This window comes from Microtus pennsylvanicus, chromosome 2, assembly GCF_037038515.1.
Source record: "Microtus pennsylvanicus isolate mMicPen1 chromosome 2, mMicPen1.hap1, whole genome shotgun sequence".
Classification (NCBI taxonomy): domain Eukaryota; kingdom Metazoa; phylum Chordata; class Mammalia; order Rodentia; family Cricetidae; genus Microtus; species Microtus pennsylvanicus.
Window position 1 is genome coordinate 128,901,563 of NC_134580.1, and position 23,499 is coordinate 128,925,061.

Here is a 23,499-nt window from a genome sequence, read left to right on the forward strand (position 1 = left end):
AGAGCACTGACTACTCTTCCAGAGGACCCAGGTTCAATTGCCAGCGCCAACAAGGCAGCTCACAACTGTCTACAACTCCAGGATCTACAACACCCTCACACAGACATACATGCAGGCAAAACACCAATGCACATAAGAATAAAAATAAGAAAACAAGAAAGTGGAGGGTGGAAGACAGAAAAGAGACAGGGAAGGGAAAGCGGGGAGAGAGAGTAGGAGAGTGAGGGGGGGAGAGAAAGGGAGAAAGAGGAGAGGGAGGGAGGGAAGGGAGAGAAAAGGAGAGAGAAAACACGTGTGAGCATGCAAGCCATCAGACCTCGGGACCAGATTGTATAGCCCAGTTCTAGGGGCTGCCCCTTCTCTTGGAACATAGGAGGTACCAACACATGTCTGTAACTGGCCCCAGAAGGACAAGGTCACCCCAAGGTGATTTTAGCCTTCCTTTCACCAGAGTGGGCCAGGCTGTCCCAGGGGGCAACTGCCAGCCCAGGCCTTGCCGCCCACAAGGCCTCCCTGAGCAGCCAGCAGGCTGGCAGCATGATCCGCCCTAGGGGACCCAGCCTCTTCTGACTGCAGGGCCTAGACAAAGGCCGGTGGCGTGCCAGGCCCCCTGGCCCCTGGGCCGCCTCCTTCTCCTCCTCTTTTCTCTCCAGGGCACTGGCAGAGGTTATTTCCACAATGGAGGTGGAGGGAAGGGTGAGAGCTGGGGCTGGGCAGAAGGGCAGAAGCTGGAGCAGGCACAATGACTGGGCAGGTTAATGGGGGTGGGGGTGGGGGGCGGGGAGCAGTGCAGGCCTGCAGAATGGAGTGGTCCACAAGGTAGGTGAGAGGGCTGGCAAAGGCAGCCTGGCAGGTCCTAGGTGGGCACCCAGTGTGCAGCAACTGAGGTCTGCTGAATAAGGAGCACTTGGATCCAGAGTGCTGCCAGGGTGGGGCCCAGCTGTGCAGTCCCTAATCCTGCCAGTTATAAATGATCTTATTCACACCGAGAGGACGGGGTACCAACATACCTTCAGACCATCTGCCCAGCTGAGTCAGGAGAAAGCCAAGGCTCGAAGGGACTTGCCTAGGGTCCTACACCTAAAAGTGGGGCACACACTGTCTCTTTGACTACAACGAAAACTTCGATTCCCTGCCACCTTTCCCTCCCTCTCTCCCTCCCTCCTTTTTCTGAGCTGGGCTCTCACTGGATAGCCCAGACTGATCGCAAACTCATGACCTCATGATCCTCCTGCCCTAATCTCCCAACCACTAGGATTACAGGTGTGTGCCACCATGCCCAGTACCATCGCTTCTCTATAAGCAAGGAATAAAGAATAAACACTCATATTTATAGGGCACTCACTCTGTGCTGGGCACTAAGCCTAGGGCATTGCTCATCTAATTCCTACAACAACCCTACAAGGTAAGAACTATCATGTCCACTTCACAGATGAAGAAACTGAGGCCCAGCAAGACTGGGGAACACACCAAAGAACAAACAGCCGAATCGTGGTCTGGAGCCGGCATGTAAGTGACCGTCCTATCCCACAGGCTTGCGACCTGACTGGGAGAGAGGCCCTGTGTGCTCCAGACTAGGTATCCAATAGTACTTGGCCAGCAGAGGCCATGCGACATTGTGCTTCCTAGAACAAGCCCTGCCAGAGGGCCTCCCATGCTCAGCAGGGCCGTGCTTGGGGGCCGTGGGATGTGTGCCTGGGCTGCGGGGCCGGCAGCCGGAGCTCCCTCGCCAGCAGAGCTACCGCATGACGGATGTGCCCGCCGCCGCGGGGAGCCCAGGGTAGAGCAGTTGCCTGGAAACAGACTGCTCTCGCGGCCCACACTCAGACCTTTGTCACCATCTCAAGGACCTTTTTTTTTTCACTCCTCCTCCTTCCTCACTGGAGCTAGACCCTGTGTGCAGGTGAGAAACTGCAGCCAATGCCACCAGCAGCACCTGCCACTGGGGACCTGGGAACCCATGGCCCCAGGAGGGGAAGAGAGAGGAGGTTCTGGGAGAGATGGAGGGGAGGGGGGTGCTCCATGGAGGCCCAGCCTGGCTGTGGAAAATCCTGCTGGGGCACTGAGACACTTCTTTCCCTGGCTGTATCGTGCCCTTCATCACCTCGGCTGCCCCAAGGATCTACCCAGGGCCAGACCTCCCATAGCTAGAGGACAGGTGCATTGCCCTAGCATGAAGGCACTAATTGGCTCTTGGGCTGGTGGGCCTTGAAAGGGGATTAACTGGGCCCAAGGGAACAGCCGAGGGACTGGGCCACGCCCCAGCCAAGCTTGAGGACAAGACTACCCAAGGGTGAGCAGCAAGGATCTTGGGGTCAGAACAGCCTACGTTCAAATCCCAGCTATGTCTCCTGAGCAGGTCTTTTGTCTCAGTTTCCTCTTCAGCAAACGCCACAGGGTTCCTGGACACAGGCATAAGGATGCTATTCTAGCCCCCCAAACACTCAGGGAGACAGGAAGCCCACACCCACTCACTGGATAAAAACAGAAACTGGGGCTGGAGAGATGGTTCAGCGGTTAAGAGCACTAGCTGCTCTTCCTGAGGACCTGGGTTCAATTCCCAGCACCCATCTGACAGCTCGCAACTGTCAGTAACTCCAGCTCCGGGGGATCCAAAACTCTCACACAGACATATGTGCAAGCAAAACACCAATAAAATAAATAAACAAAAATAAATAAATAATTTAAAAAACAAATCAGAAACCGAGGCAACCTCAGGCTCACCTTACCCAGGTCAGACACCAGGGAGGGGGAGGAGTGCGTGCCTCTGCGTGCAGGACTGTGTGCCCACTCTGACAAGCGGATGCCAAGCCATGTGCTTTGAGCTGTCTAGGCCTCCTCAGTGCCGAGATAAAACACAGACTGATGGCTGGAGATGTGGCTTGACGCATGCAGAAGGGCCAGGGTTCCACTCCCAGCAACAGAGTGCTGGCTGTGGGTGGTGCTTTGAGGTCCCTGCACAGACTGTCACCCTTGCTGGGGACAATTACCCTCTGCTTAGCTTCTTGAGGAGCCTCAAGCCTGAGGCTCACTCTTCCAGAAAGTCTTTCCAGGTCAAGCTGGGGACTCCTTCAACTATGCCTCATCACCCTCAATGCCCAAGAGCTTCCTGAAGCTTCAGAGCCAGCGGGGAGAACCAGCCTGGCCTGGCCTTGGAGGACGAAGGCAGGACCCATCTCCTGGTCTTAGCCTTCACTCATCCTCCACAACTCCCAGGCTGGTACCCTCTGCCCTATGTTCCCAGCCTCACCTGGCCCTGCACGTAGCCTATCACCTGTACCTCTACTCCTTTGCCTTTGCGGCACCCCACATGCCCCCACAAGGCTGAGTCTCCTGTCTCTGCCCCGTTGGGTACAGATCAAACCCCTCCTAGGCCTTTTCCTGAATCCCCAGTGCCCTAGGGGGCCTTGCCACCCACTCTTCCTGAAATGGTTCTGTTCCTGCCCTCACTCAGTACCAGCTGGATCTTACCCCAGTGCATGGCCCCACATCTCAAGAGAAGTAAAAGAAGGCCTGGGCTTGCAGAAACTAAGCCCTGCTGTTGCCCCAGGGATCGAGGCCTCGCTGGGCTCCTCTTTCTGCCTGTGCCACCAACATGGCATGACAGGGCCAAGGGCAGTCACTGAGCTTGCATTCCTTGCGTTCCCTCACCTGAGTTAAAACAAGCCCCAGGCGGTGGCGGTGGCAACAAAGATGTAGCAGTAACAATATCTGCCATTATTTAGGTACCAGCCTCCCAACCTCACACAATCCCCACATCAAGGATGGGGAAACCTGCCAGAGAGGCAAAATGACTTATCTAAGGGCACACAGTTTAAAAGCCAGAGCACCAAGACCGAAGCCCAGGAGAGAAAAGCTGTACCACCCTGGGGCCCAGGGCTGCCTGGTCTCTGCCAAGCTAATGCCAACTCCCAGGCGTTAGTAGCCCCAATTCTGACCGCTAGGCTCCAACCTTGTCTCGGGTGGCCGCCCACTAATTAGCCAGGTGGCTTCTGCGGAGCAATTCTCCCAGGAAGGGCTGAGCTAGGAGCAAGAAAGGTAATTGCTAATTTGCTCGAGAGGAGACAAAGGGGACAAAGACGCCCTTGGTGCAGCTAGCTTCTCATCCACAAGGACCTGTCCCCAGCCAGGCCCGGCCTCCTGTCCTCTGCAGCATCTGCACAGTTAGGTCTGGGCCACCTGGCCACACCTCAGGAGGAAGAAACCCTTCTCTAAAGGGAGGGTAAGGGAGGGGGGATTGAACAATGGAAACGGCCATCTTCCACCATGTCCCACCGGTCCTCTCTTGGTGCCTTGCTCATGGGACCTCACCGAAGCTCACCGAGTGGCTGTTGCTCTCAGCCCACGAACAGGTGAGAAACTGAAGGGGACATGATGGGGTGGGCCAAAGCCCCAGCCAGGAAGCCAAGAAACCAGATTGGAATTCAGCCAGCTCACTCCATGCTGTTTTCTGGGCTCTAAGACTCCTGGCTCAGGTCTCCTACCATGCAGCTGTCCACACGAGGACAGAAACTACACACTATGGGGTGACGGGGGGATGGGGGAGCTGAGTTGGCTCACACCAGTAACCCTGGCCCTCAGGAGACTGAGGAGGAGGATGACAAGCTGGAATTTGGCATGCGACCTAGGATTCCCAGCTCTGCCTCTTATGTTTCAAGACACAATCTTCATGCTTATGTGCCTCAGTTTCTTCACCTACAAAATGGGTCCAGAAAATGAAGTTACTGGTGTGCTGGGGAAAGGCTGTCTGGGTCCTTCACGGTACCAACCAAAGTGGGCTCCCTGGCCTTTCCTTCGCGGGAGCCAGGCTGTCTGCTGTCCTCTACAAGGCTAGTGTATAGCTGGATGTGATCAGTGACCAGAAGTCTGGAAGGCCAGAAAGCGGGGTCAAGAGAGAAAGGGGTCCTCCTGTGCATGCCCACCTGCAGGCACCGGGGACTTGAGATCGCACAGGCCTGTTCCAGGTCCTGGCTTCCTCAGCTGTGATGTTCCCTCGTGGGGCTGTCCTGAGGCTCAGAGATGTTGATGGAGCAGCTATTTTGGGGGGCACTATGGCTGAACAGCCTGGAGATGCCCCTCCTTTCCCTGGATGGACACACAGGCCAAGCAGACAGTCATAAGAAGCCCTCCTTCCTCTTCTCCCAGACCTGGCCCCATGCCTCTTGCCCTGTGGCCTTTCTCCTAGTCCTGGCCTTTCAGCAGCATCACCACAGCCCTCCTGACCATGCCTTGCAAAACCTGCTCTGGACCACAACTCTGAGTGGTTGTTACTGTGTGTGGCAGGGGTGAAGGATGCCATGTGCAGCTGGCCTGTGTGTGCCAAGGGGACCTGTGCACTCATGACTGCAGATGGGTACCCAATAGGCCCCATGCACCTGGCGCCCAGGAGCCATGGTCTTCATATCCATCTGTCCTACTACTCACTCTGACCATGGGCAACTCACTCATGCCACCCAGACATCGGTTTCTCTCTCCTGAGGTGGGCTATTATTTCTTCTCCCCCTCTTCCTCGTGGCACTCTTAGAGACCCATGTAACAAGGTAAGCTTGCAAAGTAGGAGAATACTTCAAACCATGCAGAAGATCAGCCTCTAAGTTTTTTTGTTTTTTTCTGAGACAAGTTTCTCTGTGTAACCTTGGCTGTCCTGGAACTCGCTCTGTAGACCAGGCTGGCCTCAAACTCACAGACATCCCCTCTGCATCTGCTTCCCATGTACTGGAGTTTAAGGCATGGGTCACCACCACCTGGCCAGCCTCTAATTTTAAACATTGACTGAGCTCACCCTACTGCTAGGGCTAAGACTGGACTCTTACACGCTTTCTGGAGGAGTCTCTGTAATTCCACTGCCACTCTGATCTACAGGCATCCTGTCCTCACTGAGGACACTGATGCTAAGAGAAGAATTTGCCTAAGGCCATACTGAAAAGTGGTAGACCTATAATTCAAATCCAGGGCCAGGCAGGAAAGAGTCACTCCAGCGAGGAGTCGAGATGACAGCATTTCCTCAAGTCCTTACAGGTCATAAAACTAACTCCAATGGCTCAAGAAGCAGCCCCTCCTCTCTTAACCAGCTCCGTCCAGGCATGAGCTATAAAGGCTTACAAATCATTTGGTTCTGATACTTTCAGAATCCTGAAAGGTAAAAGCTGATCTTTTGGACAGGCATAATGACACACGCCTTTAATCCCAGCACTCGGGAGGCAGAAGTAGGTGGATCTCTGTGAGTTCGAGGCTAGCCTGGTCTACAGAGTGAGTTCTAGGACAGCCAGGGCTGCATAGTGAGACCCTGTCTCCAAAATAAATAAATAAATAAATAAGGCAAGCAGCTCCTTTTGATTTCTCAATACCAAGGTAGCAGGAGTTAAAGACCAGGGCTTCCTTACCAGTCCTCAAACTCACAGACACACCCCTGCCTCAGGGTCCTTGTGCTTACTCTTCCTTATCCCTACACAGCTTACTTCTCGGCATCCTCCAGGGCCTTGCTCAGCTGTCACTATGAGAAGCCTTCTCTGATACTCTTTAGGATTCCCTCTGCTCTTCCCTCTCTGGCATTTGCCAGCCCCTGACAAGTCAGGCACGTCCCTTCTTTCTTGTGAGGTGTCAGTCCCACCAGGTGACAGTTCTCTGAGGGCATGGGTTTTCTTTTTTTTTTTCATTTTTTATTACAGTCATTTATATGTGAGGGGCACACATGCTACGGCACACATGTGGAGGTTAGGGGACAGTCGTTTATATATGGGGGGCACACATCACGGTGCACATGTGGAGGTTAGGGGACAGTCGTTTATATATGGGGGGCACACATCACGGTGCACATGTGGAGGTTAGGGACAACTCTCAGGAGTCAGTCCTCTCCATACAGCAGCCTCAGGGTGCTGGGGTTGGGCAGCAAGGGTCTTTACCGGCTGAGCCATCTTAGCCACCCCTGGCGATTGTCCCTTGCATTTCCACTGAGCAGCACCTGGATACAGAGCAGGCACACAGCAAATGCTTGGACAAGAGAGTGTAACTGAGGCCCGGAGTGGAAATGGGGCATGACTTGGGACACCCAGGAACATCGAAGCCACCTTTGTGTCTTGGCCTTCTGCCTTAGACCTGTTCCTTCCTTTCACCTTCATGGGATCAGCTTGGATTTGTAAGCACAGAGAGCAGACAGCCTGGGTCCCTCCCTCCTGAGTGCAGTCTCCCCTGCAGAGGGCTTGTGTAAATAATCAGCAAGGTGGGTAGTGAGTGTCCTTCCAGAGCCCCTAGTCCCTGCTGCCACGCCCACTCCAGATCCCAGAAGTGGGTGAAAAACAGAATCTTCTCTTTTCTGCCTCCTGAGAAGCCATCGTCTGGGGAAAGGGAAACTCCTTGACTCGCAAGTGGTTCCACAGAGGGCAGCTCTACCCTTCCAGACGAGGTGCTATGTAGAAGACAAACTAGCACAAACCCTGCTTGGGCAAGTTGGACTCAGGCACTTTCCCCCCGTGCTGGTCCCAGGAAGCAAGAAAGGAGGAGACAGAGGAGGTGGCTGTGTTGCAACTGGCAAGCAGCCATGGCTGAAGTGACTGCTGGTCAAGCAGCCTGCCTGAGCTCACATCCGGCTCACAGGGGCCTTGGCAAGTTGTGTAAAATCTCCATGCCATGCAGCACTGGTGCAGAAGCCAATGTGCAAATACACAGGACGGGCCAGGCCATGAGTGCTCACTGACCGTGAGCTGACATAGTACTATCATCCTGTCATCACCACCACCATTATGCTTAGAACCCACCAGCCCATGATCATCACTGCCATCATTACCTGCGTCATCACAACCATAATCATCACCATAACTACCACCTCATCACCAGCACCATCACATTGCCACCTCCATCATCACCGCTATCACCACCAGCACCATCGCAATTACCATTACAACCACCCCCACCATCATCATCATCACCATCCATTACCATCACCACCATCACCATCACCACCATTGTATCACCATCACCATTTTCACCATCATCATAATCATCAGCGCCATCATCATCACCACCCCATTACCATCACCATTATCACCATCATCAAAATCATCAGCATCACCACCAGCATCCTAACCACCACCTAAGCACTTCCACCATCGCCATTACTACCACAATCCCTATCATCACCACTGTACCATCACCACCAGCACCAATTGGGGTACCACAAACACCACCATTGTAACTATGTAGCATCTGTTTACCACAATGTATCCTGAGCTCTACCAGGGCAGAAGCCATACCTGTGGGGGCTCAGCGCTACATCCCTGGAGGCCCCTCTAAGTAGCTAAATGAATACACAATGAGTGGTGGTGAAGAGGAGGGAGGAAGGACAGTGACCGCTACTGCAGAGAAGTGACAAGAATCGGGACACAGTGTCCTTGCACCTCCATTGTTCTACTTCCTAGAAAAGGGAGGCTCCAGATGGGGCAGCCTGTGGGCACTGAAGATAGCTTACAGAGTGGCCACCGTTACAGAGCTGGCACCATTGGGATAAGGGTGGCTGCCTAGCTCCCCTGCCTTCATATTCTTGGAGGAAGGAGATCAAGTCTGCTGTGCCCACTCCTCACTCGGGGCCTGCTGCCTGGTGCTGAATGAGTGGCCTAGCCCTGATGTCTATACTGGATGTTTTGAGAGTGTGGTGGGGTTTTTTTGTTTGTTTGTTTGTTTTTTGGTTTGGTTCAGTTTTTTGAGACAGGTTTTCTCTGTGGCTTTGGAGACTATCCTGGAATTTGCTCTGTAGACCAGGCTGGCCTCAAACTCACAGAGATCCACCTGTCTCTGCCTCCCGAGTGCTGGGAATAAAGGTGTGTACCACCACCGCCTGGCTTGAGAGTGTGTTTCAAGAAAGCACCATGTAATGTACTCAAACTGCCTCCCACTCACCCCTCACCTACTGGATTCATGGATGGAGACCACCATGCCCAGCAGCCGGGTGCCCCTCACTGGTGGCTTGCATTTTAGTCTTCATTTTTTTAAAGTAACTGCAACAGCTGCTAAATGCAGAGGCATGAGGCAGGTCCTGGGCCAGCAGCCCTTGTCTGCATCAGACAGCTGTGCACATAAGCATCTGTCACCAGGTTTGCCAGACAGAGGAGGAAACGGAGGACTAGACTGGTCCGCTCATTCCCCACAGTGGCCCGGGCCACTCAACAGCACTGCGGTGGGGTCCTTCCCTGTGCTGTGATCCACAAAAGGTAGCAGCATTCCTCCCATGGGCAGGGGCCTGCCATCCAGGTCCTCAGTGAGAAACCCCAGCCCTGCATCACACCTGAGGCGTTTCCTGAGCTCCCACAACAAAGTAGCACCGCCTCCCCTACAAAGCCCAGGGCAGGAGCTGTATAGGTTTTTCAAGAAGTGCGGGGTTGCGGAGGGGCAGGGAAGGCCATGCACCCTATTGCCGGAGCCTGACCACAGATCTTTCTTTAGCCCTGTCTCCTCCTGTACCCACCATCACCTGAAGTACCCTGTCTAGGGGCAGAGGATCTGTCCACCTGCCCTGGATGAAGCAGTGAGGTTCCCGGGACACAAGCAACCAGGAAACTCTTTACACAGAAGCCTGCTGCAAGATCTGGCGCTATGGGGCTGACCTCAGGCTGACCTCTCCCCTTGCCTCTTTCCCAGTGTTGGGGGGCATAAAAACTGAGCTTTGGAACTTGAGAGGGGATCTTAGCAAACATTTAAACTTACACAATAATAATGCCAACAACAGCAGTGATGGGGGCAGTGGTGGTGGCGACAGCAGCCGCAGCGAGTCCATACCCAGACCCCAACCATGTGCCCAAGTTAAAGCCCTCCACTCTCACTGAAGCAGGTCGTGTAATTTATCCCACGCTGTTCACATATGGAAACTGAAACAGAGAAGTTAAGCAAGTTGCCCAGGTCACACAGCAAATAAATGGTGAGCCCAGGATCCAAACTTGGCAGCCTAGCTCCGGAGTCCAGCAGAAGGACAAGGCTGTTCACTCAAGGACTGGAGAGCTTGGGGCAGGGGCAGGAGCTGGCCACTGGGGGTTGCTGCTGAGTTACTGCTGCCTTAAACCATGCACACAGATTCCCTGTAAGCAAGCCTGTCCCAAGCCATGGGGTCCTAGTTCCACTGAGAGGCCCTGGCCCTTCCTCCTTCCCCAGTTCCAGAATCAGTGGTTCACAGCAGCTCCCCCACCCCACCTGCTCGCCATCCCTCCCTGATTCATGAGACCCCTCACCCCACCCTCAGCCCCAGTGCCGTCCAGACCATACTGGACTGAAACTGCATCTCCTGCCACCCCTCAGCGCTGGCACCAGGCTCTGCCACTGGGCTGATGGGAACGGCAATGTGGCCCAGAGTTAGCATCCTGCCATATGGGTTCACACTGCCCTGCTCATCCCTGCAGTCCGGTGGGCTTCAGTCCAGCTGTCAAGGGGATGGGCAAGGTGGGGAGCCAAAGCGAGACTTCATCATTGGCTCCATGTCCCTGCTCTGCCTCTCACAGCTGGGAAGCCTTGACACATGGACTTGACCTCTCTGAGCCTGACTGTCCCAGCAGCGGGAGGACAGGAAAGACAGGTAGACAATCACACAAGGCCCAGCACACCTAAGGTCCCTGGCACAGAACCTGGTACTTACTTCCAGGTATCAGCAAACACAGGTTGTGCCGTCGTGGTCACTGTTTTCACTCTGGAGGTGTGCAGGGGGCACTGACCGTACACACCCTTAACTGTCCCTTCAATCCCAAGAGAGCTTTAACATCGTCGCTCTTCCATTTTGCAGATGTGGATGTGGAGACCTGAAGAAGTTGTTTCTAAGGTTTTACAGTCAGTGAGGAAACAAGGATTTGAATCTGAAGCCCCCAGACCTCAGGGAATACACCACACAGCAATTCTTTTGGAGGAGGTGCGGTGTTTCCAGACAGGATTTCTCTATGTAGAGCCCCGGCTGTCCTAGAACTCATTATGTAGACCAGGCTGGCCTTGAACTCAGAGATCTGCTGCCTCTGTGCCACCCCATCTGAGATACACAGCTCTTAATGGGCAGCCTGGAGTCCAAGAAGCTGGCTGGGTTCCTTCTCCTGCCTCCTGAAAGCCACCTTCCCGAGTGGCTCACCCTCTATGACTCAGTGACTGATCTCAGGTCCCATTCAATCCTAGAGGCTGATGTCCTCTTCCTGGAAGCCTCCTCCCCACCATCCTGTGTCCCTGTACCCACGCCCCATTCACTCCTCTCACCTTGGCCCGCTGCTTCTTTGACCCCTGGCCCCCAGAGTTCCCTGCAGCTGCTGTCACTACAGCTCAGGTACAACAGCAAACGCCTCTTGTCTTCAGGGCTGAGCACTTTGCTGGGAGTCTCCCCTACTGCCCACAGTTTTACCACGCAAGACCACTGGGCTCACAGAACTGAAACCTGGCTAAAAGGGAGGCAGGGACTTTCTCAAGGTCGTTGAGTGTTAGCTGAGAGCTCAACCAAGAGGCCACTGAGCTCAGAGGCCTGCAGGCTGCACTGTTGCCCCTGTGGCTCAGTGGCTATTCATTCTATCAGAGCCCTGAGAGCAGCTCACAGTTATTGAGGACAGGGCTGTCACCCTGGGGTAGAAGCCCTCCTGCCAGAGTGGCCTGGAGCCTACAGGGAGAGGAGTGGAATCCAGAGCTATTTCTACTCCATTTTATTTTTACTCCTTAAACTTACTTTCTGGTTGGGGCTGAAGAGATGTCTCCGTGTTTAAGAATAATACGTCCTGGTTTTGCAGGGGTCCTGGGTTCAGTTATCAGCATTGGTGTGATACAGCTCACAAGTACCTATAACTGCAATCTGGAAGGATCCAGCACTCTCTGGTTCCCATGGGCACCCACCCGTATACATATGGCACATATAAACTCATGCAGGCACACATACACACAGATGAGTAAATATTCTGTGGTTCTGAGGATGGAACCGAGGACCTTGCTCGTGCTAAGATCACAACCACTGAGCTACACTGCCAGTCCCATTGTTCCATGGGATAAATGATGAAACTGGGGGTTAAAAAGGATGTGTTCAAGACCACAAGGTAGTAAATGGCAGAGCTCCCTGGCTCAGACCAGCCCCCTAACTCCAACTCCCCAGCGCTCCACATACATGCAGAGAGCCTCAGTGTCAACCTAAAGGGCTTGAGGGTACAGCATGCACAGGCCCTGGGTTCTAACACCATCACCAGAACAATACCACCCATAACCCTTGACTCCCCTAGGCCTCTCAACCCAGAGTCCTGGAGAACTCCAGGTCCCTAGAGACACTGACTGAGCTCCAGGAGCTTCTTCCCCCATCCAGCCTTCCTGCTGTCCCAAAGAGGGTCTCACCAGAGGCTGACAGTGACCTGCCTTTGGGATCTTTGCAGGAGCCTCCCCCTTCCCCAGGTGCCTGAGATGGAACAACAGCCCCTACTCTAACCGGCCTAGCAAACTGAGCTTCATGCCACCATCCCACCAAACCGTAGTGTACAGACTGTGTCAGCCCAAAGGGCCAGGATCAGAACAGGCAAGCCTTTTACTCAATGTCACAGTCACTGGTGGGGCTCTAAAGGCAGGGCTGCCACTTGTCCTGTGGCCCTCTGGTCTTCCCTGGACTCTAGCCCAGTCATGAGTACCAAGTGTCTGTGTGGCCCCCTTCACATACCCATGAGGATGGCAGCCCACTATGTAATGCATTTAACTCAATTCTTTCCTTAATTTCCCCACCAATCCTGAAGGACTGCCATCAGACCTCTTTTTCTATACACACCACAAAAATCAGAAGTCGTTAGCGGCTACCTAGCTGGGTGCCCAGCACAGGCTGTGCCTTGGTTTGCTAACCTGCAGAATGGGGTCACAACAACCTTTTGAGGTGGCTGAGGATTGTTCAAGACTGGAGAAGCTAGGAGCCAGTCCATGGATGGATCTCATGTTTTCTCGCTCACCCCTCACACCCCATCAGGCCTGGCCTGGTGAGGAAGGCTCCATGTCTGCTAGACCATTTGCTCAATCCTCAGACGCTGAGAAACGCTGAGTCATTCACCCAAGCAGAGGCCTTCCAGGAGTAGGGGATGATGGGTCCCAACTCAGCAGGAAAGTTCCAGGCAGTCCAGGGTTCCTGTGCTCATGGTGGCTCCTGAGTTGGCCACTGAGGCCTGAGTCACTAGGACTCCCTATTGGCCTCCTCCTGCCACCCTAGGGCTTGTGGACCCTTCCTAGATTCAACTTAGTAGAGTCTGCTCAAGAGTGCCCCCCGCCCCTGCCACTCCCACACACCTCTGTAGCCCCCACACTTCTGCCACCCCCCCACTCCCCTGCCATCCCCCCATCCCCACACACCTCTGCCACCCCCCACCCCCCACCCCCTGCAATCCCCCCATCCCCACACACCTCTGCCACCCCCCACACACCCCTGTAGCCCCCACACCCCTGCCACCCCACACACCCTCCACAGCCTCAGCCATATCCGCAGCACCTACACATCTCCTGGCTCCCTGGATGCCTCTCTTCCCATCTCATCCCCACCTATCACCCCATCTCAGCTGCCGTCCCATCTCCTGTAAACAGAGTCTCCAGGCCTGCACCCTCCCATGGTTGTTTCTCCGATGGAACCCCTTTTTTCTTCTCCAGAGCCCATATAACTCCATGACTCCAAGGCTCCTTCTAAACCATCCTAACCTCCATCCTTACTTAACTACCCTGCAGGTATGGCACACTTCCAGATCCTTCACCCCCAACTGGTCCCATCCAGGTTTCCCATTCTGATCTGAGCAGACTAAATCGTGGCCAACCCCCAGGCATGGGGAAAGGCAGCCAGATTCCATCCTGCAAAGGCTTCACCAACTGCACTCACCTTGCCTCAGCTACAGCCGCTTCATTTCTAGGCTCACTAAACGATGCTTTGGGCACCTTAAGGCCCAGGTCAAAGGTCAATTCCCTGAGGACTTTCCAGACACCCACGAGTTGAAGGCTATGTCTGTACTTGGGGCTCTGGGCCCTGGGGTGCAGGGCTGGACAGAGAGTCCCCAGAGTTTGACTCAGAGAGGAGCATCTGTGCTACCCTTCCCTGCAGGGAACCCCAAGGCGCAGGGGCTACCCCAGGCCTCTGGGATGTAAACTGAACAGCCAGAGACCGGTGGAATCTGACATCATGAGGGAGAACACCGAAGCAGTACCATCTACCAAGTCACAAAAGAGTGACGGAAAAGACACAGAGATGGGGACAACATCCAAGAGACCTCAGGGAAACCTCTCTGAGGTGGTGGTATTCAGCAAAGATTTCAAGGAAACAGAGCCAGCCAACCACACAGAAAACTGGGGTGAAGGGAGACAGCAGGGTAAGCCAGTGCAAGGGCCCTGGGACCTCGTGCACTTGCAAAACAGCAGAAGCCAGTAGGGTGTGGCCAGATGGATGAGGCAGAGTGGAAAGCCGTAAAGACCGCAGGCAGCTGGTCAGATCTCACCGGGTTCTGTGACTTCCACCCCTGCTTTGAGTGAAGGGGAATCCTGCGTCTCACTCTATTGTCCCAGCTGCGTTCAAGCTGTCCTCTGAGTACTGACGGTCACATTACAGGTGTGTGCCACTATGTCCAGGAATCAGGTAAAGTCCTGGAGGGCTCTGGCTTGCTTCTCGAAAAAGTCTCCTCTGGTTGTGTGGATAAAGAAGGGATCCTCTGGCCAGAGTGGATTTGGGAGCCAGTAGGAGGCTAATGCCCCTTCAGGCTAGCCAGAACTGGTGGCCGTGGAGGGCATAGATGTGGGGCTTGAAATGTTGAAGACAGAATCAGGGTTTTCAAATGAGCTGGCTGGGTAAGGCGTCAGAGATAAGAGAAAGAGGTAGAACACTTCCTAGATGACCCAGAAGGGTAAGATGGAGGGAGGTAGATGGGGAGGAGGGGCTTGAAATCAAGGGGGCAGGGGCTGGGCTTTTACAACCAGACCACCAGATGTTTGCTTAGCTCTGGGATTCTGCTGGACCGTGAGTGAATTCCCTCCGCGCTGCCTCACTTTTCCTGTCTATATCAGAGGAGTTACATGTCCCATGGTGGCCAAGAGGAATGAAGACGGAGGAGCTGGTGACCTTGTCCTCCAGAGCCAAGCAGCTTCCCTCCAGCCTCCCCACCCCCTGGAATTGCCCAGGACAGGCCTGCAGCTGCAGCTGAACAGGACCAGGAGGAGGGGAGAGGAAAGGGGGGAAGGGAGGGAGGGTGGCATCTGCCTCCCCAGGCTGGGCCAGCAGGTGGAAGGGCTGACGGAGGTCTGGGAAGCCTCAGAATGGCCCTCAGGCAAGGGCTCTGTGAGTCTGGGGTGGGCGGAGGCTGAGGACACTGGGCTGCCACCCCTCCCAGAGTACAGAGAAGGCCAGACAGAGCTCTGGCGCCTGAGCCCTGCTGAATGGGGAACCCAGGAAGGGTTTCTGGCCTCCCTAGTCCCATATTTTGGGGGGGGGGAGACATTAATTGGCATAGGGTAGAGGCTTGGGTGACTGGGAGACCTGCTCAGACCCTGGCCTAATGGATTAGCAGGAGGTGGGTAGGGCACTCAACAGGACCCACCAAGCTGGGGTAAACCTCCCCTTCCTTCAGCCTTCCTAGCAGCAAAAAGGGGTACAAGATACTGAGGGTACTTAGTTTCCACCAAGTTCCCCAGCCCCTGATGGCACAGCAGCACAGAGACGCCTTAGGCACAATCACAAGGGACCAAATCCTTGCAGCTGCCTACTGAGTGCCAGGGACCGGGCTGGGTCCCATTCAATGTCCATGACAGCTTCCATCACCTTCCCCGTTTGCGGGATGAGAAAAGCAAAGCTCAAGAAGCTCACAGAGCAGCTAACTTTCCCGAACACTGCTGTCTGTGTGCTGTGTGCCTTGAGATGCGAGCTTCACAGCAGTCCCCTAAGAGAGGCTGGAGCAGGGATGTAAACTCACGGTCCTGGGGCTGGAAAGCCCTTGCCCTGAGTCCCACTCCATGTCTAAATACAGTCTTTACTCTAACAAGCCAGTGCCACAGCAGGCTGCCACCCAGCTTCCTTCTACCCCTTTGCCTGCTCTGGCACTCAGGGGCTAGACCTGGGTTTGACACTAGCAGGGTGACCTTGAGCACACTCCTTAACCACCATCCTCAAGGACAACAGTGCCTTCTCCAGGTTGTCCGGGTTTGGCATCCGTTGACTGTTTTCCCAGCAAGGCAGCTAAGGCTTGCAGATGGCTGGCAGGCTACCCACCACCAAAGTGGAGCTGAGATCCTAAGTTCAGACCTCTCTCCTCGGAGCATCCATCCTGCCCTAGGGACTTGACTTTGGATCTGGGGGATGGGAGAGGCTATCAAGGAGGTATCTGAGTTCCCAGCATGGGGACAAGGCCCCATCTTTCACTCACTTTCTCTAACTTGGCTTCAGCTGGCCAAGAGGGACACTGGAGTCAGGGTGGTGGCTTGGGCTAGCCTGGCTGTGATGAAGAGCACCCCGCTAACAGCCAGGGCTGTTCCACCAGCCAGCCAGGGCTTTCCACCAGAACCTCACATGCAGTCACACCATGGCCTGCCAGCGCGGCACCCCAGGTGCTTCCACATCTGCCAACACAGCCGCTCACAACCACATACATCACAAGCACGCTGCCTCCCTCCACCTGCACACACCGGTGCCCCGCACACATTCCCACCACCATTCTCAGCCAGCACACGGACAGGCATACCCCCATGGCTGACTTGTGCCACGTGCTCTACACACACACGCTGTGCACATGTGTTTTACCCCACGACCTCACGCTCATGTAAACTCTATCATCAGCGGTATAACCTCCAAGGTAAGAGGTGGAGAGGCCACGGCTTGTCTGAAGCCATCACCCTTTGTCCCTAGAGAGCCTAGCCACAGGCTTCCTGCTCCAACTCCTTCTCACCCACCTACCAGTGTTCCCAGTGGCATTTTCAGAGTCTGGCCTTCTAGACAGGAAGGTAGCCCATTTAGGTCACAGAGCAGAGGGCGGGTTACTTAGTGAAGGAAGAAGTGTACACGCTGTCCCCACCCCAGTAGAGTGACCCAGAGCCAGAGAGGAGGTCACGGAAAGCCGTGGCCTGACACTCAGTATCCAAGTGACTCTCAGCTCTAAAATACCTCCCCAAGGCTCCATGACCCTGTTACCCAAATTATGGAGGTTTAACGAATGAAAAGGCTTCCTTCCTTCGGCCACTCCTGAGAAAGCTAAAAGGGGCCTGTGTCAGACACCACTGTCAACTCCCCCCTCCCCAGTCTCTCGAGGCCTTCCTCACCCATGGCTACCCTGTTGTGCTCCAGGAAAATCCCAGGTATCTTACATGGCACCAATCTACAACTCCAGACTTCTTGACCAGGGGATTCTTCTAAACAAATTCAGACTGAAATGTCTATCTTGAAGGGTTTAGATATTCAAATTACATTAGGTTCCAGTATATGTCAGAGTCAGGACAGCAATGTGTAGGAGACAATACCTACACTCAAGGCCTGCCCACTCAGTAGTGTGGTCTAGGGACATTTTTTTACGTTCCCTGAGCCTCAGTTTACCTGACAGGTGATAGTAATAGCAGTGTTGACCTCTATGCTGCTGTCAGGGTCCCACAAGCTGAAGTGGCATCTCAGCCCAGTGACGGGCACAGTCACCTACTGAGGAACAGGTGCCATGAATGCTTGCCTTTAACCCAGCACTTGAGAGGCAGAAGCAGGCAGATCTCTGTGGGTTTGAGACCAGTCTGGTCTCACAGGGAGATCCTATCTCAAATTTAAACATGTTTTTAAAGGAGGAGGAAGAAAAAAGAAGAGAAAGACAGAGAGAGACATAGGTGTGATGACAGCTTGAAGAAAGCCAAGAGAATACTTAGGTAGGCATTCCGCTAAAGGCGGAAGCCTGTTACTCAGTCAAAGCCTGCTACAGTGTTACACTGCGCACCAGAAGCCCTTTCCCGCCCTGGACCAGTGGCCGCAGGTGCCAAAGGTTTACACAAAAGCTCTGGGGAGGAAGACTTCAGACTGTGAAAACGCTTTCCACTAAATGAACGTCATCTGCAAACTGGGAAAAGACCACCATTAGTCAATTTGGCCAGCGCAACACCTGGGGTCCAGCGCGCAGAAGCCTCGTGTTGACAGTGGAGTTGGGCAGTCACACAGGGCACCCTGGAGGAATATGGCTCTCATGGTGGGAACCAAAGCACGGGCTAGCCCCAGCAGAGACTCTCCCTGGGGCCTCAGCTTGTGTACTGGAAGATGGTATGGTTGGTCTGAGACTCTCTCTCTCCAAAGAGCCTTGGGATTCTCTTGACCTAGGTAGGCAACTGGCTCAGGGTCCTGCCCCAGCCTAATCTGTGGCCTTTCCAGGTCCCAGGGACAGCCCCACTCAGAGGCCAGGTAAAAAGAAGAGGAGTGGGCTCACTATGTGGCTGGAACAAAATCAGAGGTTCTTCCCCTCCAAGGGGTTCCACTTCCCCTGCTTAGCCACCCTATGTGGTCAAAGCAGGCCAAACACAAGAAATAATAAATTAGCCTAACTAGGCTTTCCCCAGCCAGAGGCCCCGGCTGGCTTTTATCATTAAAGATCTTATCCCCAGAGCACCAGTGAGGGACTCCGCCCTCTCTGTCTTCTGCCTGCACCTTCGACTTCCTGTGACAACCTGCACACTGAGACCAGCCTGCCTCCCCAAAGCTAGGCTTCCCTCCCCCGCCAAGCCCCACCCCCCACATGGGCCCCAGCTGCAGGAGGCCCTGCTGAGTGTAATTCCCTGCGCCCTCCTCTCTGCCCTGCCCCGTCCGGACAGATTAAGCCTTTGTCACACACACCCAGAAAAGCTCAGGGCCAGATGGGACAGGACAAGTGTCAGATCATCGACCTGAGGGCCGGCCTGGAAACTGGGGAAAGAGCCCTGACCACAGACAGCTCTTCAGTGAACTGAAGGGGGAGGCAAGGGGACCTGAGGTGGGGGAGAAGAGAGAGGTCACATATGACGGTCACTCTTGGATCACTGAAGCCACCCGTGGGCTTATCTCTGGCTCCTCAATTCTCTGCCCTCCCTCTGGAGTCTCTGCAGACTTTACCACTTTGTCAGCCACACCTGTTTTCCTTGCTGGGTGTCCCAGGAGAAGCCACCCACTCCAAATGCCCAGTGCTCATCTCAATGGCGCAGGGTCTACCCCAAGGCCTGGAGACACCAAATAAATGTCATAGACAAAGGTTTATGGCCCAATGACCTTCACAAGAACCCACCCAAGACAAATTACAGAATCTTTCCCACTGACACCAGAAGCAATGACAACTTTAATTTCCATGTGCATGCCTGCACATGTGTGTATGCACGTGCACGTGTGTATGCGTGTGGATCAGTAAAGGCAGAGGGACGACCTTTACAGCTTTCAAAAAAGTCCCATTCAGCCTCTCCTAGGAAGAGGCCGTGGCTGCCTCAGAATTCCCAGCAGGGTCTGCTCCTTAGATCAGCGAAAAGGAAAATGGAAATGGAAAAATGATAACAGCACCCCAAGAAAATACTTGGAAATGGGGTGGCAGCACTCTGGACATCTCCAATGGCTGGCTCTGGTTGGCTAGGCATGTGGCAGGCAGGTAACTAACAGGTTCTCTGGGGACAAGCAGGCCAGGCAAGCAGGCACCGGGAACTGGAGGGGCAGGCTGTCACAGGAGGGCATGCCTGTTGTGTTTGTCATCCTCCCGGCAGCCTGGGCAGGGAGGCCTGGGTCCCGTTTCTCTGCCTCCCAGGCAGGTGTTCCCCTGGGGAAGGTTTATTATTGGTCTAGAGCCAGGGTGGAGGCTTGTCAGGTCCCTGCTGTGAAAGGCAGGCAAGGGAGGCAGAGTGGGACTGGGAAAGGGCTGAAGCAGCCAGCTAGCTAGTTAGCTCAGGCAGGACCTGAGCCCAAGCCTAGCACCGGCTTCTGCTAGGGGATGCGGTGACAGCTGTATGAAATAAAGGGATGGACAAACTGCCTCACGATTCCCACTCCCTAGGGGAGTGGGTGACCCACAGAGAGCCAGTCAACCAGCTGCCAGGTGTGGGAGCATCACCACACCTGAACTCCAATAGCGGGTGGACTGAGGATCTTACCTAAAAAGGAGTTGGGGCAAGACTCTAAGCTGATGGGAAGGGTAGCCAGGAGAAGGATGAGGTGGGGACTGACCTGGGAAGCCCTGAAGGCTGAAGGCAAGGATCTAACTATAGGGCTAGTGGGTAGTTGCCCTGGGAAAAACCACCTGGGGGAAAAGGGGCTAGCTCAGGATGGGGAGAACCAAGTGGAAGTCCCAAACTGGCAGGGTGGGAAGGGCTGACCTAGTGTGCTTGTAGGAGGTGACAGCTCACCTGCCCCATAAGGGCAAATGGACAGTGATTTGGTTGAGGGAAGTCATCGTTGGCCCATCGGAGCAGGGGACAATGACCCAGACTCCCTGGGTTTGGAGGCGAGTGCCCATTTGCGTTGGGGGGGTCTCTGTGACCCGCGCCGCAGGGACGTGGCCCAATCTCCCGCTCCGGGAAGCCGGTGGGCGCGCCCCTCGGCCCTGCCCCCTGTTCCCTGTCCGGCCGGAGGCGGCAGCGGCGCAGATGGGCTGCTGGCGGCCTCAGCGGCAGCGGCGCGGTTATCAGCGCTCCTCGCAGATGGGCCGCCCGCCCTCCGCGCTCGCGGCTCCCACTCCCCGCGGCCTGCAGCCCCGTCCCCTGGGCGCGGGGGGGAGGCGCCTCGGGCTCCGCTCCCTGCCTCCCGCCTCCCTCCCTCGCGGTCCCCTCACCCCGCGGGCCCGGCCCGGGCGGCCGCCGGAGGGGGAGGGGGAGGGGACAAGTGCACTTTTCGTAACGACCGAATCAATTGTGTGTGAAGAGCCCGCTCCGGCCGGGGACAGGGCTGAGCGCAGGGCGGGCGCGCCGGACGGGGGAGGAGCGCGGAGGGGGGAGCGGGGGAGCAGGGAGGAGGGAGGCCGGCGCGGGGCGGCCGGGCTCTAGCGCTCCGGCCGGGCGAGGCCAGGGAGGGGCGGCGGGGAGGAAAGCTAGGCTGGCCCGGGCCGGGGACAGAACAGACTACCCGAAGGTCTGGGCGACGGAAAGTTCAAAGCTCAGCAGTGCTCCAAGAACAGCCGCCCCCCCCAGCCCCCACCCTCTGCAGAACAATGAGGTCCCGGCGGGGGGAGCTGCGGGGCCCCAGCCGCACGCCCTCTCCAGGGCGCCCCGGGCCGAAGGGGACGCCCCCGCCCGGCCACTGGCCTCCTCCTTCTCCGGGGCTGCGGTTACCCGCCCCCTCCCCAGCGCCACCCGGGCCGGCCCGGGGGACGGGGGAGGGGAGAGGATGGATAGGTCATGCCGCCCCTGTCCCATGATGGGGGGAGCGCGAGGCCCGGGGGGCGGCGGGGACGCCCCACCCACCCTTGGGAGGCTGCTCCTGCGCCAGGCTGCGGCTCCTGCTGCCCCTCCCCGGGCCAGCGCCGGGTGGGGTCGGGGCGACAGTGCCAAGGCTGGCCCCCTCCCCTGGTGCGTGGAGGCCCAGCGGACTACCCGTCCCGCCTCTGCCCCTGCCTCCCCACCCCCGCAGCACCACCTTACACACACACACACACACACAGCACACACACCGCCCAGCCGGCCCGGGGGCGGGAGCGCGAGGCGCCCGGGACAGGCGGCCCCGAGGCGGGAGGGGGGAGGCTAGAGCTCCCGAGCAGCCGCCTGCTGGCGGGGGGGCGAGGGGGAGGGGACGGGAGGACAGAACACGCTGGGGTGAGCAGCCCGGGACAGCCCGCCCGTCACAGCCACGGCCCGGGCAGCGGCGCAGAGGGGGGGCAGGGACACCCCAAACCCAGAGCGCTGCCCAGGCTGTCCAGGGAGGGTTGGTGAGCAGAACGCGCGCGCCCGGGTGGGTTAGATACACCGACAACCCCAAGAACACACCATTCGGACACACATCCACACCCCCACCCCGCCCCCGCCCGTCCCGAGCCCTGCCGCGGGACTGGCCCGCAGCCGCCGCGCGCGCACTCACCGAGCCCGTCTTGACCGGCACATACACCACTTGGCCCATCTTGGGTTCCCGGCCGCTGCCCAGGCGGAAGCCCTTGGAGCGCACCCAGAACTGGAACTTGCCTTTCTCGCCGGCCGCCGGGCCGCTGCCCGCGCCGGTCCCGCCGCCGCCCTGCAGGACCTCGGCTATCCGCTGGTATTTGCTGCGTGTCACAGTCTTGGTTTTGGCCGAGTCGCCGTAGGTGCGCAGGCACCAGTCCCGGAACTGGCGGCCCAGCTCCGAGTCCCCGGGGCTGCGCTCACGCTCCCAGCCCCCGCGCAGCAGCAGCGTCGGCTTCGGCATCCTCTCGCCGCGCCCGGCGCCCTCGGGGGCGGGCCGGCCACCGGGCCGCCCGGTGCTGGGACTGGGCTGGGCCGGGCCGGGCTGGGCAGGGGCGCGCCGCAGCCCGGGCTGTCCCGCGGTGTGGCTTCGGCGCGGCTGCTGGATGGGCGCGGGCGGCGGCCGGACGCGCGGGGCTGCGGCGCGCTCTGTCCTGCTCGGGCGGCGGCGGCGGCGTTGGCGGCGGCGGCTCCGGCTCGCCTCCTGCTCCGCCTCCTCCTCCCCCCGGCCGGGATGCAGGAGCGATGGAGGCAGCTCCGGGCCCGGAGGTGCAGAGGGGGCGGGCCGCCCCGCGGGCGGCCAGGGGAGGCGGGAGGCGGGGAGCGGCCCCGGGCGCGGGGAGCGAGACCGAGCCTGGGCGCGGGCGGCAGCGGTGGCTGTCAGCTTGTGCGGCTCATCCTGCTCCTGCTCCGGCTCGGGCTCCCGCTGCCGCTGCTCTTCCTCCTCCTCCCGCGCCCGCCTCCACCACGCCGCGGGATCCCACCTGTTAGAGCGGCGCAGACTGCGCCGCCGCCCGCCCCCCTCCCTCCCGCGCCCGCGCGCCCAGCCCAGCCCCGCCCGGTCGGGCCCCTGGGGGCACGGGGGCCGCCGCACCCGCAGCGGCCGGAGGGCAGCAGCCGCAGGCGCGCAGTACCCAGCTAGGGACCGCGTTCCATCTGGCCGCCCCAGCCTACAACCTAAGGCCGCGCTCTGCCGGGACGGGCTGGCTGTCCCGCGGGGAGTAGGGCACAGATCCTCGCCCAGCGACCAGCGTCCCCGGCCTCCTGGGTTGGGTCGTCCTAGCCGAGGTTGCCCGATTCGGGCGGTGTGGACAGGCTCTTCTCCCTCCCTCCGTCCCTTCCGGAATTGGCCTGACCTCTCTGGTGTCAGTGTCAGCCGCAGAACAGAAGCGTTCCCGCTGGGGAACCCCAAGTCACCACCCTTTAGGCCCCCAAACTTCCTCTCTTTCTGCCTCATCTGAATCACCCGAAGATTGGCCGCCCTTGCCTTAATGGAGGTGGGGGTGGGCAGCCCCAGGCCCTACAGAAGTCACCTAGTCCCGTGGCCTCACTAAAGCCAACCTCACAGCGCCACTGAAGACCTTGACACACCCACAAGCCCGTGCTGGGAAGCCTGACCTTCTTCCCTGGTGCACCTTGACCTAGAATCCCTGGGTGAACAAACTTCGCGTCCCCTCGTAC

At 57.2% G+C, this 23,499-nt stretch overlaps 1 protein-coding gene across 2 annotated transcripts in view; it reads right to left on the bottom strand.

The window, feature by feature from the left end:
• Positions 1 to 22,793, bottom strand: part of Nol4l (nucleolar protein 4 like) — a 119,440-nt gene extending 96,647 nt beyond the window's left edge. The window contains exon 1 of one of the 2 annotated variants that reach the window (XM_075962567.1): positions 21,962 to 22,793. In XM_075962567.1, the coding sequence (XP_075818682.1) occupies positions 21,962 to 22,282 (321 nt within the window). In that variant the 5' untranslated portion in view covers positions 22,283 to 22,793. The remainder of the gene's footprint in view (positions 1 to 21,961) is intronic. The other variant, XM_075962566.1, reaches the window with a different exon arrangement.
• Positions 22,794 to 23,499: the final 706 nt, after the last annotated feature.